This window comes from Mytilus edulis, chromosome 4 (genome assembly GCF_963676685.1).
Source record: "Mytilus edulis chromosome 4, xbMytEdul2.2, whole genome shotgun sequence".
NCBI classification, from domain to species: Eukaryota; Metazoa; Mollusca; class Bivalvia; order Mytilida; family Mytilidae; genus Mytilus; species Mytilus edulis.
This window is the reverse complement of record NC_092347.1, coordinates 4,981,533-4,996,466: the sequence shown is the minus strand read 5'-3', so window position 1 is coordinate 4,996,466 and position 14,934 is coordinate 4,981,533. Positions and strand designations below refer to the sequence as shown.

The following is a 14,934-nucleotide window of genomic DNA, read 5'->3' as shown; positions in this document are numbered from 1 at the left end:
ATCAGTGACGCTCATATCAAAATATTTATAAAGCCTAACAAGTACAAAGTTGAAGATCTTTAAGGATCCAAAATTCCTAAAAGTTGTGCCAAATACGGCTTAGGTAATTTATGTCTTGAATAAGAAAATCCTTAGTTTTTCGAAAAATTCCAAGTTTTGCAAACAGGAAAACTTATAAAAATGACCACATTATTGATATTCATGTAAACACCGAAGTGTTGACTACTGGGCTGGTGATATCCTTGGGGACGAAACGTTCACCAGCAGTGGCATCGACCCAGTGGTGTAAATAGTTATCAAAAGTACCAGGATTACCAGAGGGACATACAAACTCAAAGATCGAAAATAAACTGACAAAAAGAAATAGACAAACAGACGAATAACAGTACACAATACACAGGATAGAAAACTTAAAACTAAGCAAAACAAACACCACCAACAACTGAGGGTGATCTCATATGTTCCGGAAAGGTGAGCCGATCCTGCTCCATTTGTGGCACCCGTCGTGTTGATTATGTTATTACAAACCCGGTAAATAGTTGAATTCGGTAAGTCACTTTCGTGAAAAAGGGAACACTTTTGTAGTTAGAACATAAAAACATATCTGATATAAAAAGGTTATCGCAAACGTTACGTTAACTTACGATTACAAAGAAAAAGGGGTGATTTCTTTGACAGCTGCATTTATGTCTAATAAAGAATTCATTATTTAAATACAGAAAGTAATATCATGTCCTCCAATTTGGAATGATTATCAGTTTTTTTATTTGTATGGTAAAAAGGTTTTGTCAAGTTAGTGCATAAGGTGCAATTCATGTTAAAACCCAGTAAAGTCACATTTAAAAAAATCTACAAACAAAATGCCAAAGCTGGAAATGAATAACGAGATTTGGAGCTATTATAAAGCTTTTTCAAACAAAATGATCTTGAAAGCAACATTTTAAAACCAATATGTAAACGCAAGATTTTATAAATCATTTGCATATCTCAGTTGATAATTTGTTTGTATACATGTCACACTATTATCTATACAGACTAGATTAGCAGTGATGCGCTCGTTACCTATTAATTGACAAGGAAAGATCGGCTAAATTATTACAGATTTTGCGGCTGATACATTTAGAGCAGGTGCCAAAAAAGAAATAGCTCTTTTGGAGATCATGCGGTTTCCTCTGTTTTTGCTTGTTACCTTTATTTTATTTTTTTCTTCAATCTTCCAAATTGAAATCGGTACCACATTAACGCCTGATATAAATCTTCACCTTCAGTTCCATTCTCATAGTTGTTTTTGCAATTTCACAGCATTTTTCAATGAAAAACTTCGATAGAAACCGCACAATATTCCTATTAAAATGAATTAAAGTTATTTAGTAAATGAATATTGTTCTTCTTTATATTTTAAGATATTGAAAACGGAGTAGAATCATTAACGAACAACTACGACCTTAATTCATTCAGACTGAATGAAATTAAGAAAATGGTTTTGACTTTGTCAAAAGGAGTGACTAACCTACATTTTGTAAGCGAAACAATACAAGTTCTCAAAGAAAGCCCGTTTGGAAGGATAACTGTAGATGGCAAGGTATCTTACCCTAGTAAAAATGATGTTCAAAATGTTCTAGTTTGTTCAAAAGTTTGTGAAAACACAGATGTTTTGACGACATATAGATGCATATCATCAGCACTGCCAGCAAAATCTTTAACTAATGATTTGGAAACGTTCACAACTAATGAAGATACAAATGACGAACGTCTTAGAAATTCCCGTTGTATAGAAAGAAGTCTTTCAAACGACAATAACTTAGAAGTTGATACTCCATCACAAAATATTGCTATTCAAAACTGCCAAAATGATACACTTGAAGTGAATGATAGAAAGTTAAGACAAGAGAGTAAAGCTGTTCCGACTAACAATTCAAAAGCTAAAATGTTTAGAAACGATTTTGGTTATAAATATTTGTCAACAAAAAGGCTAGATGACAACCGTGTAAGTTTCCATAGTAAACGGTCATGCTTCGAGGTTTCAGATTGTTCTCCTGTATCTGGTATTTATACAGATGTTCCATTTGAAACTAATATAAAACAACACCATCCGAATAACCTTGATACAAGACTAAAATTAAAAGCCGACTCAAAAAAGTAAGTATTTGAATGCCAATTTTATACGGATTTGAAAAGCAAGTAAATCTTTTAGGTTCAGATGGATTTCAATGGTTTTATTGCTTGTTTGCTCTTTGTTTATACTGTTTATGCCATTGCAGTTTTTTGTTTTTGTTTTATTATAGAAGTTTGTATGTCAAATGTGTATCCTATACGTTTATCATGTTCACATCTTGTACATCATATTTGAATGTACAATGAAGTGAAAATAACTCAGGAATCGCATTTACTTTAAGTCCAACATTCTATTTGAATTTTTGAAATACTAAGGCAATTCTACTCCAGGAATAGATTACCTTAGCTGTATTTGGCAAAACATTTAGGAATATCTGGCTCTCAATGCTCTTCAACTTCGTACTTTATTTGCCTTTTTTAACATTTTTTGATTCGAGTGTCACTGATGAGTCTTTTGTAGAAGAAATGCACGTCTAAGGTAAATATAAAATTTGAATCCTGGTTTCTATGATGAGTTTATTTATTGATTATATTTCCTCATATTTTAGACTAATACTGTATGTTTTTCTTTCTAGTTGCTTATTGGTGTTTTTAAAGCAATTGCTTTTATGCCGTCGCGTATGGCCATCTTTGTGACCCAGATCAGAGACTCCGCCCAGATCAAGCCATAGTATTTTGTTAAACAGGCTCCTGGTCAGTCATTCTTTAACACCTATGTATGTTTTCTAATGAAATACATAGCTTGAAACTTTAAAAAAAAGTTAGTGGATTTAAGAAGTTTCAGAATATGTTCTTGTAGATGTATTTTTGTATTTAAAGGGTCAACCGTTTGACTATCAAATAACATAGAAGTCCGAGTGAAAAAAAGTACATTTTTATAAATGCGATTCCGTTTTCCGCCGTTCGTACGATGTTTCAACAAAATATGGATTCATTTCAGTTGTTGATTTAGTATTGAAAATTTAACTGAATTATCTCCTAATAAATACGGTTTTTTATGTTTAATTTGTGTTTCTTTAAGAGGTCAGGTGCTCTTGTTCATTCATAAAATTATCGTTCATTCATACATTTATCGTAAAATCAAAATCACTACACTGGTTAATGCGTAGTGTCAAATTATTACCTGTAATCTAAAAATAGACAAACTTTATTTGCGCAAATAATTTAGCGGAACGAAACCCTTGTTGAAAACACATAACAATAAGTTCGTTTTCCTAATGTCAAAACTCCGTAATATTTATCGATCACCTTACTAATGAAATGGACCCGTCCAAACGTAGTAGATGCCAAGTCGGTCCAGATGAAGAGATATTTACAATTTGGAATTTTCTAGTTTATTAATACATAGATTGAAAAAAAGAACGTCTTTTTAAATATCATGATCAAAACTGGGTTTGCATAACAAATGTCAGATGAAACCATTATCCTCGTCTTTTCAGTGAACAAGTCTACTACGTTTGTTGACACTCGACGGTCCACCGTGTTAGCAATTTTATTTCACATGTTTTCGAAATATTGAAGATCATGTTTCGCAATGTTTCCTGAAAATTGATAAATATCAAAGCAACGTAGAGCTGTTTGTTGGGGAATTTGTCAAAGAGACAACAACCCGACCATAGAAAAACATACAACAGTAGAATTAAGGTCACCAACAGGTCTTCAATGCAGCGAAAAATTCCCGCACACGGAGGCGTCCTTCAGCTGGCCCCTATACAATATATATACTAGTTCAGTGATAACGATTTAATGTCATGTTTGTCTGTGATGACCCCCCTTTTCGGGATTGCATGAGAATTGTAGTTATCTCGTACCCACATGCACTTGTTTCTATCCATAGGAAGGTCGACTATCCATATAAAACTATTTATATGGATAATCGACCTTCCTATGGATAGAAACAAGTGACTGTGCTCGTACCGCATCAGGACACATATCAACTGAGCAATAATGTTTGGAACTTGGTTTTAAAAATGATGACAAAGTAACATTATGAAAATATTTTTATTAAGCTGAAATATACATTTATTCTTTACATGTTTATGTCTTGTAAGATATTTATTTCTTTCCCGTTTTTTAACTTAATCATTTGTGTTAATGGATAAATATAAATTAATAATGAAAATTGTTAAAATTAAATCAATAAAGGAAATTATTGCCAAGGAAGTTACAAACACTACCAGGGGATAATCCATGATGATTTCTTTTTGAATTATATGTTTCAGCACATGTATATTTGACCCCAACTTTAGCCTGGTAAATGTGTTGTCTCCTTGTGAAATATAAAACATATTAAAAATGACTTTCTGCTAAAGTCTTTTATTTATATAAAGTTAAAACCTTCTTACTTTTAACTAGACAACACTCATGTCAGGTTTAATTCTTGTATATATGTGGATGAAAAATAAAAGTCCCCAAACATTAACATGGCAGCAATTGCTTTTACAGCCTTTAAGGCTTTGATTTTAGTTTCGTGACAATTTGTCCTTTTCAGGAGCATGTAATTCAATGGTAATCGTTGATTGATGTCTCATTTATATATGGAAATTAGAAGATGCAGCACTATTGACAATGATACATCTCTACACAAGAGACCAATTGATAACATAAAAGTTTTCAACTATATGTAACATTAAGGCCTTCAACAATGAAAAAACGTTACACTGCATGTCAGCTTAAAACGACAAAAAAAACAATGAACGAAAATCAAGTATGATATGCATTTATTTTTCGTTTATGTTTTGACTGTTGGTTATTTTGTTTGAAATGTTTTGCATTTTATCTTGTCATAGCCTTTTACAGCTAATTATACAGTATGGATTTTTCTGATTGTTGAAGGCCATATATACGATGACATTTGATTAATTATATCTTCTTTTAACTGGCAATCATAAAACCTTATTTCATATTAAGTCTATTTATATTTTGTAGACTCGTATTTGAATTAAATAGTGAAAGATACTTTTCCATTTTTTATCAAATTGCCCAAAATCTGAAAATATGAACCAAAAATAACAAACTCAATAGTAAATTCATCGGGGGAATTCCATTAAACCTGCCAAAAAATATCATACTTTTTCAACTAAGGTAATGATTAATATGTTCTGAATTTCAAAACATTTAAATTAAATCAAACATCATTTTGTCAGTAAAAAAGGATATTTATTTAATTAGATGATAGTCCAAAATAGCTCTCAAACACTAATGATAGCTTACACATCAAGTTTTTTAATTATTCCTCAATTCATCAACGGCAATTTGATATATTAGTTTTAGCAATTAGCCTGAAAAATATGTGGCAATTTAATAGTTTTTTCAAGCCTATAGCAAATATAATGTGTAAACATATAAAATTAATATAAAACTAATGCACAACAGGTTGAGCGGTAACAGAAAACTGCGGAATACAAGTTTCCAAAATGTAGATTCTGCAGAAGGAGATGATTGTATTACGGGTATGTATATATAAAGACGAAGATGTGGTATGAGAGCAAATAAAAAAATTCTCCATTCAAAACTCAATGCAAAAGAAGATAACAATTATACGTATATATATGGCCTTCAACAGATCCTTAGCCCACACTGCATATTTCTTTTTATGGTATTTTTGTACCATTAACATTTCTTTAACAATATCTTTTTTCAGTAAATGAGTATAAATAGATAAGTACCATTAAAACTTTTTCATTGAATCCGATTTAGTTTTTAGATAGCACAAATTTTGGAATACATATTATGCACAAATACAGGGCAGTTGGGACTAGTCTACTGATAGTCACGCTGTCTAATAACAATTTAATTAGATATTATTAGAGCCTCTTTAAAGTAAAGAATGGTAAAACTTGGCCTAAGATTTATGCAGTGATCCATGTCAGTACTGAAGCACTGATACATATGGCGCCTCAATGTGTGTCAACATAACGAATGTATAACTGTCAAGTACCATTCATCTTTTAATATCTAAATGTATTGTAATATATATATATATATATCTTAGGCTTTGACTCCTTCACAAACCAACTAAAAACAATATTGACAAACGAAGAAAACCGAAAATGCTACAACATTGTATAAACATTACAACTAACAATAGAGATTTAGCACTACGTACGCTATCCTAAATTAGAAGAGTGTTAGTTGATAGTTACGTAAACTTTGCATTCATTAGTTCGGGTTAAAAGACAACTCATTATTTGGCAAAATGTTTTTTTTTTTTATATCATACGGTTTACAAATTGCAGTAGATCGCGCAAAAGTACTATTTATATGGTCGAAATAGGGACAGTAGCAATTCAACATTGCTTTCAATATAATGAAATTTTATGCGACTTTCATACAATTGAGAGGTTTAGCTAGTTATAAAACCAGGTTCAATCCAATTTTTTCTTAATAAGAAGATGCCTTTACCAATTCAGGAATATGATAGTTGTTATTCATTCCTTTTAATTTCAGCTTTTGATTTTGACATTTGATTCGGTACTTTTCGTTTTTGAATTTTACTTGGCTTTCGGTGTTTTTGTGATTTTAATTTTTCTATCGAAGAAATAGTGGAAAAGGCAAAAGTGCATGCTTATTATAGTTAATAAATAATATCAAACCGCTTAACAATTTAATGAAATAAAATAATGTATTGAAGTAGTATCTTACTTTCAAATTAGATATAGACATTGCTGGTCACCCAAAGACAACTACTGATTGGCTGAAGCATTACCATCTTGTTTGTGAACACGGTAAGCTCAAGATATATTGTTATTTATGAAATTTACGGAAAATTGTGTTTTTTTTTATAAAAGCTTCCGATTACAAGATTTAACTTTGTTGGGTTTTTTTTTCTGTTGAAACGTATTTTTTGTTCACTTTATTATGTTCTTGCTGATAGATCAACATTGTAATTACCAAATAAACTCATCATAGATACCAGCATTACATTTTGTATTTACGCCAGACGCGCGTAGTTCGAATCCATAAAGGTTAAAAAGGCTCAATAAAGTACGTAGTGTAAGAGTATTTAGGATCAAAATTCCTAAAAGATTTGCCAAATACAGCTAAGGTAATATATTCCTGAGGTAAATAAACTCATCATAGATACCAGGAATAACATTTTATAATTACGCCAGACGCGCGTTTCGTCTACAAAAGACTAATCAATGACGCTCGAATCATGTTTAAAAGGTCAAATAAAGTACGAAGTTCAAATGCATTGAAGACCACAAATTCTTAAAAGTTTTGCCAAATACAGCTAAGGTAATCTATTCCTGAGGTAGAAAAACCTCAGTATTTCAAACATTAAATACCTTCTCAATTTTGTTCAAAAGTTTTGTAAACAATTATCTTATAAATATGATCATATCAATGAAAATTCATGTCAACACAGAAGTGCTGACTACTGGGTTGGGGATACCCTCGGAGAATGAAACTCCACCAGCAGTGGCATCTACCCAGTAGTTGTATATAAGCTCATCATAAATACGAGGATTAAATATTGTATTTACACCAGACGAACAGACAATGTAAGAAAAGAGGAAAACTGTTTTATAATACTTTCAGCAAATTGTAAACTACAGGCAGGAACAGTAAGGCGTAGCGGAGGACGTTATGTTACATTGGTATTAGATATATCAGAACATATGAAAGGCCATGATTTTGAAATAATGAAAAGAGCAGCAGTTGAGTACATTCAAGGTACTGTATCAAAAAGTTTTTTTATTTTAATTTTGAGAGGAATGTGATATTACTTTGATATGTTGTTTTTTATCTTTACGAAAAAAACTGTTGTGCATATCTTTCTTAAAGAAAAAGAAGTAGATGTTCAATAAAGGCAACAGTAGTATACCGCTTTTCGAAATTCATAAATCGATAGAGAAAAAAAAAACAAATCCGATTTACAAGCTAAAACTGAGGGAAACGCATCTAATATAAGAGAATTACGACACAACAGAAATACAACATTAAAATGTAACACACACAGAAACGAACTATAATATAACAATGACCATATCCCTGACTTGGTTCAGGGCATTTTAAGATAAAAATGGTGGGTTGAACCTGCCAAATATCCCGCTTTAATGGCAATGTTAATTATAACATTAAAAAAACAACATTACATGACAGGACTACAATACAAATAAATGGGAGAAAATATAGGAAATAGAAACAAACAATTAATAGCCAACAACAGGTACCTGGTGTCAAATTTAATACACCAGACGCGCGCCACGTCCACACAAAACTGCCAAGCGACGCCCAGAGAAAAAAGTTTGAAAGCCAAAACAAGTACAAAACTGAAAAGCACTGAGGACCAAAAGTTCCAAAACGTTGTGACCAATACAGCCGTGTTATCCACCTGGGACAAGAAAAAAATCCTTATTATTTAGAATAATACATACTTTTGCAAACAGTAAATTTTATAAAATGACAATATAATATATATACATAATTAAACTGAAGTGGTGACTAGCTACAAGACAAAAACGGATGAATTACCAAAATGCACAGCCTTGTTAGCGATTACCAGTGTTACGCAAAAAGTTACGTCACATTTGAATTTCTAAAACGAGTTCCGAAAATTAAAAAAATCAACTCTTAAATATTTTTTTTTTTGTACTGATTTTTGTTTTATGAAAACTTGCAATATCTGTCAGTATAAACTTTTCTTATCCATGATTTAGTAATACTAATCGTTTATTTACGATCATTCACGTTAACGTGTCACTATATAATTCAATGTCATCCAATAGAAAAGACTGAAGACAAAATGAAGGAAGATCATATCTCACGAGTCGAAATACACCATTCAAAAAAAAATAATAAAAAGAGAATCAATTCATCATTTCACCGAAATTGGTAGGTGGACTTGATGAGAAAATATCATGAAATATGAAATGATCTTAGGAGTTTGATTGAATCATATATTTCTTATTTTGTTTATTAGCCTATGTGTTTTCGATTTTTAAATTCAGACTTGAACTCATTACTTTTAAAAATCTCAGTTGTTATATCTACTTCAATTTTTAAAACATAAAATATCATTCATGTTATTGGACAGTAATCAAGACATTGCTAAATTTTACCGAATTGAATGATTAGTTACTTTACAAGTACTTCATTGAGCTCCACAAATTTAATACTCTAAATATGAATCCGTTGAACAATAACCTATTTTGTATTATGACAATATGAATTTACAATAATTATATGTACATTATGTTTATCACAAGTTATTGCAATCAATATCAATCATAAGTTTTCGAAACATGAAATTGAATGATTTTGTCTTTCTACACTCAGACTACATCCGTTATGTTTTCGGATTTTTTTTCTTCCTTGTGGCGAACATTTTGTCAACTTTTAACCAGAAACAAACTAGTCTTTTTATAGGCAATATATACGAGAACATTTTATTTTATCAAATAAACATATCATAGATACCAGGATTGAAATTTGTAATTGCGCCGGAAACGCGTTGCGTCTACAAAAGACTCATCAGTGACGCTCGAATTAAGAATGGTTATTTTTAGCTAGTTTTATTATATTGCCTCATTGAAATATTTCTGAACCAAGAAAATAATAAAACAGTTATAATTGTCTTGTTGTGCTGTGGTGAATATTAGCATTCTTGTCTTTCCCTCTTGCATATATATCTTTATTCTCGTTACCCAAAGTACAATGGTACACAGACATTTCTAAAATATATTAACATAGTATAAATGTTAAATACAAATGTAAAATAGAGACATAAAGTAATAACCCAGGAGATTCTAGGCATTTATTAATAATTCTTATAAACTTGCACAGATTGTTTAGTTCAGGCGGGTTGTTACTATCCATGAGACCTTGAAATTTTAAAATATTTGGTCTGTTTATAAAATAATTCTTTAGTAGCAATTGTCTACTATCGTCTACTGCCGAGCATTCTAAAATGTAATGGAACTCGTCGCCAATATCACAGTTATTGCACAAAGTACAAATACGGTTTTCTCTCTGAGTGATTTGCTATCCACCAATTTCGATAGGAATTTGTGTGTTCAAAGTTCTAGATCTACAAAAAGAAGCAATGTTTTTGTCATCTAAAATATCAAAGTAAGTTTCGAAATTCATACTATTTTTGGTATAATTTATAATTGAGAGCTTTTGAATAATTTTGTACAGTAGCATACCATGTCTGTCTGAACTGGTCAGTTAATCATATTTTAACAGTATCATGCAACCAGCTTTTACTTATAAAATATTTAGTGTCCCATATATTTGATAGTTCACAATTATCAAGCACAGAATTTGCATTCTTGAACCAAGCTAAATTTCCATTATAACTACCAGTAACAAGATTGTATAGAATAACATGAAGTTTCTTATCTTCTCCAGTTACAAGCTTTTCCCAATAATTAATAGTACGTAATTTAATTTACAAAAAATTGATGTGCTTTGTCTATATGAGTTTATGTTTTTCTTTATTGAAACATTCAATAGGGATTGGGATTATTACACACTATTGACTGCTGTTACCCTTTTTTTGTTGACATTTTTTACTTATAATTTCTGTTTGTATTGTTCAACAATGTGAATGAAAATGTTTTACAATAGAACAATAAACGGGTTGCTTAAGTACAGAGCGAAGAAATATGTATCAAAGAACACTAAGGCATATCGACAACGCACATAAGCAAAAATGAAAGACGAAATTATGCGAATAATCATACTAATAGATCAGACGAGATGTACAAGTACCGAGCCACGTCAAATGAATATCAATAAAAAACAGTAACAGTAATAATACAAAAGACAAATAAAAGAATGGTATAACACGTTTTTAAGATGATATACAACGTCAATACCCAGAATATATACTTTAAGACCATTGTGTATTATTGGTGAAGTTGATACAGAATTTTATCAACAAGGTCTTGGTTTATTGGAATGAACTTATTTTTAGAAAAATTACGACATGTTCTTTGACATACCCCATTTAACATATACGTTTATACGATCTCTTTAGGTGCCAAACAAGTCAGTCTAACAATGGGGATGGAAGAGAATATTGGTTTAGCTGTATTTGGCGGTCAAAACCAACTCATTCACGAATGTACTGATGATTTGGATCTTATTTTGAAATCTATAGGTGTGTTTAATCATGATTCAACATATGCATGCTAGTGTTTCTTACGGTTGTTTTTAATGTGCTACATCCATCACTTTGAAAAGCTACGAGATATAAAATATAGTAAATGTTTTTTTTTTTTGTTTAATGAAAGAGAAATCGTGAAATGAAAATTCGATTTGGGCAGTCAATTTAGTTGATTTTTTGTCAAAACAGAATGTGAAATATTGCTAACGAATTATTAGCATGAAAATGAATAATTCGACCTATTTAAATCCGTCCTGAAGCGAACCTCATTTTAATCCCTTTAACTAGAGATGGGTTACCCATGAACTATGCCTGATATGGTATAAAAGAAAGAGAATGTCAACATTGCAAATGAAATAAGGGTACACTATTTGATTGACTGATTCGATCCACAAAAACCTCAAATCGGTGAGCATGAATTTGACAGCTACATGACGTGTCACTTTAAATAAAAGATATGTCACAGCAAAACTCCGATAATAAGTCATTATGAAAAGATTATCAGTAAGACAAACAATACCAGAATACCAAAAGTCGAAGGAGGTAAAAGGCTTTTTAAAATATATAATAATTTTGGAGATTAGAAAAAAAAAGAATTAACATTATATTTAGCCATCAAATGTTTATTTTTGTAAAAGTTGAAGAGACCACTATAGGCTTTATCGTTTCTGTCATCATCCAAAAATAGAGTTCGATGCATAATATCTACAACTTTTCATATCAGATTTAGTGTATATAAAACTGAACTTCTGTATTGGTGCTAATTAATGAGACAATCCTCACAAGATAACAAATGACGCCGAATTAAACCATTATTGGACCTATAAACTATGAATCAACGTTTGGACACTAACTATATTTAACACCCAAAACTCATAGCAAGCTATAAGAGTCCATGTCATGAAAATTGTTAAACAGTTCATTACAGAGAACAATCTGTGTTCGTTTTGACAAAGCACCTCCAGATACTCTCTAAAATGGCATGACCACCAATTATTTCCATACATGTTGTCAATATTATGCCGTAACTTGCTTTTCTGGTATAAAATATATTGGAAACGTAACCGGTTTATATAATTGCTACGTAAAATAACGAAGATCGTTAAAAAACAAGATTCAAAATAAAATAAAGGTGGTTTATGAATTATCCGAATTTAGAGAAATACCTTGCAGACTAAAATCTTAGATGAAAAGTAAAATCACGAAAATACTGAACTCCGAGGAAAGTCCCAAATCAAATTATGAAACACATCAAACGAATGGATAACAAAATAACCTTGTTCTCATCTGCCATCTCCAGTTTTTGGACAAATTCTTTTGAAAACTTGAAGACTGTATTTTTCCCATTGCGTTAAATAGACTCTTTTTTAGCATTTTGTCTTCGAATTACACAACTTATTTGTAAGAATCCATAATTTCATCTAATGGGCCAAAGTCACGTGGTTCTAATCGTGTGTATAAAGTGTCTAGAATTTAGCCATATGGAGTTGAAATTGTCAACCTTTTTTATGATAAGCTTACTTGAATCTAATAGGTAAACTTCAGCCAAGTGGCTCTGCACCTGCAATAGGAGGTTTGTTGATGAGTTTGGCTGGTGTAATGACAGGTAAATACAGCTACAAATAGTCAAATTATATGAGTGTTAAGTAAGACAATAGATATATACATATAAAATAATTGTATTTTATACATTTAGTGAAATTTTAAAAGATATACAGCAAAAAAAATATTTTTAGTTTCTAATTATACATTGCTTGAAAATCATGGTCTTGAGAAACAATTAAAGTCTGTCGGATTTGGAAGATAAATGTCTTGCCCGTGTTAAAAGAGAGTCATAACTTGTTTCGCAATCCACTATAAATATAAATGTTTAAACTATACATTAAAATTGCTAATCAAAATCTAGTCAAAAAGATTTCCAACTTGCTATGATAGAGTAGATTTTGAATCAGTTGCTATAGCTATTATATTTGTGTTTCTTTTGGTCATATTTTCGTCACGAAATAGAATTAAAGTTGTATATTCTTGACTTTAATATTTTTGTTAACTTCAGTAAAATAGGATATACCGAAAGTATGACCAATCGATTCGTTTTGTTTAATATCAAGTCTGAAAAAATTGCATTTATATCAATATGTGATAAACAAGTGTCATTTGAAAGTTTAAACAGATTGATCTGCACTTCCAAATGTATAATGACGTCTTATCTTTTGGATTGACATTAATGCTCTTTAAAACACAAATCTTTCAAATTAAGTGAATGACAAGTCATTTCTGTTTTATACAGGTCCTTTCGGAAGCATCGGAGATTTTCTTCTCCAAGGACATATCATTATCTTTACAAATGGTGGATCGGAAGGCAAAACATCTTCTTTTTCGCAAGCAAGCAGTGGAATTGATTTAAATTCTTTACTTAACAGTGGTGGTTTAAGTTTGTCAATTTGTAGTACTGGAATAAGCATGGGGTCTTTACTTGATGACAATGATATATGTGTAAGAAACTTTCTGTTATTTACCTTGATGGTAGTTAAATTAGTGTTTTGCATTGTTTTACATCAACAATACTTTATGTTCTAAATTTCCTACGTACAATCCATGCATCCGTACTATTTATACCACACCTTAAAATCATATTAGGGATATTGCAAGTCCTATCTGAGATAGCATACCAGTTAAAAACTAATATCGATATTTTTATGAAGTAATAGTTAAAGATTAATCAGCATGGAATCCGTTATTTGTATGAAACTTTATGTTTTCCCAAAAATCAGTTATCATTATTGACATATATTAAAAACCGTTTCACATTTTGATAGCTTATATTAATAAAAAATGTTTTCATTTAAATATCTGCGATCTGTAATTGCGGCAGAGGAAAATGAAGTCATGTTTTAATTGACATATCTGCAATTTGTAAATATTTTTTTTCGACAGTCATAAAATTGGTATTATTTTAAACCTATTTTTATAAGTTTTTGTTTTAACTCTTTCAAACCAATTATGCATATGTAGGATTACGCAGGAATAGAAAGTGTTATCCACAAGACAGTCAAAAGTCAAACAAAAGTATTCTATGTACCGATCGGAAATAATCAGAAGAACGCTGTAAGTATCAGTCCATTGTCACGTTTATTTAAGAACTGTACTAAAATGCAAAAGACACATGGTAAAATCAAACAATTTAGCAAACGAACTTGCTGGGTAAATAGGATCGAAATTTTGAATCTTTTATTGATAAATCTACTATTTTTTTGGGGTTAAAATTGACGTTTAGACTTGAACAAAAATGCATTTCAAAATTTAAAATGAGTTTGGTTGGTACATCTGGCCTCTTTTACCAAACAAAATCTCAAACGAGAAAGAGAGAAGAAGAAGAATATGAATAGATCCATTAAAAAATTATATAATCTGTTACAAAAATCCATATTCGTATAGATTATATTGCCCCTAAAGATGATAAACATAGTACATATTCTTCAAAAGGACTAATGTATGAATTACTTGCCACTGGACGTTTATCAACCATAGGGGTATTAAAAACGATAGACTGTATAATTTTATTCTTTTTGTTTTACTTTTTAAAGTTTTATATCGTATAACTTAATTAAATGATTCATAAAAAATAACATGCACAAGATACATGTACATGTAGGTCATATTTTTAAGTTTTCAAACTTACAGACTACACACATACACGAAAA

At 30.7% G+C, this 14,934-nt stretch overlaps 2 protein-coding genes across 5 annotated transcripts in view; both read left to right on the top strand.

The window, feature by feature from the left end:
* LOC139518784 (uncharacterized) overlaps positions 1-14,934 on the top strand; it is a 310,064-nt gene that overhangs the window by 212,061 nt on the left and 83,069 nt on the right. The window lies entirely within an intron of this gene.
* LOC139518788 (uncharacterized) overlaps positions 1,527-14,934 on the top strand; it is a 31,177-nt gene continuing 17,769 nt past the window's right edge. Inside the window, exons 1-8 of the mRNA XM_071310348.1 lie at positions 1,527-2,139; positions 5,491-5,567; positions 6,771-6,842; positions 7,660-7,794; positions 11,105-11,227; positions 12,768-12,839; positions 13,521-13,726; positions 14,246-14,338. Of these exons, the coding sequence (XP_071166449.1) occupies positions 1,928-2,139; positions 5,491-5,567; positions 6,771-6,842; positions 7,660-7,794; positions 11,105-11,227; positions 12,768-12,839; positions 13,521-13,726; positions 14,246-14,338 (990 nt within the window). The 5' untranslated portion in view covers positions 1,527-1,927. The remainder of the gene's footprint in view (positions 2,140-5,490; positions 5,568-6,770; positions 6,843-7,659; positions 7,795-11,104; positions 11,228-12,767; positions 12,840-13,520; positions 13,727-14,245; positions 14,339-14,934) is intronic.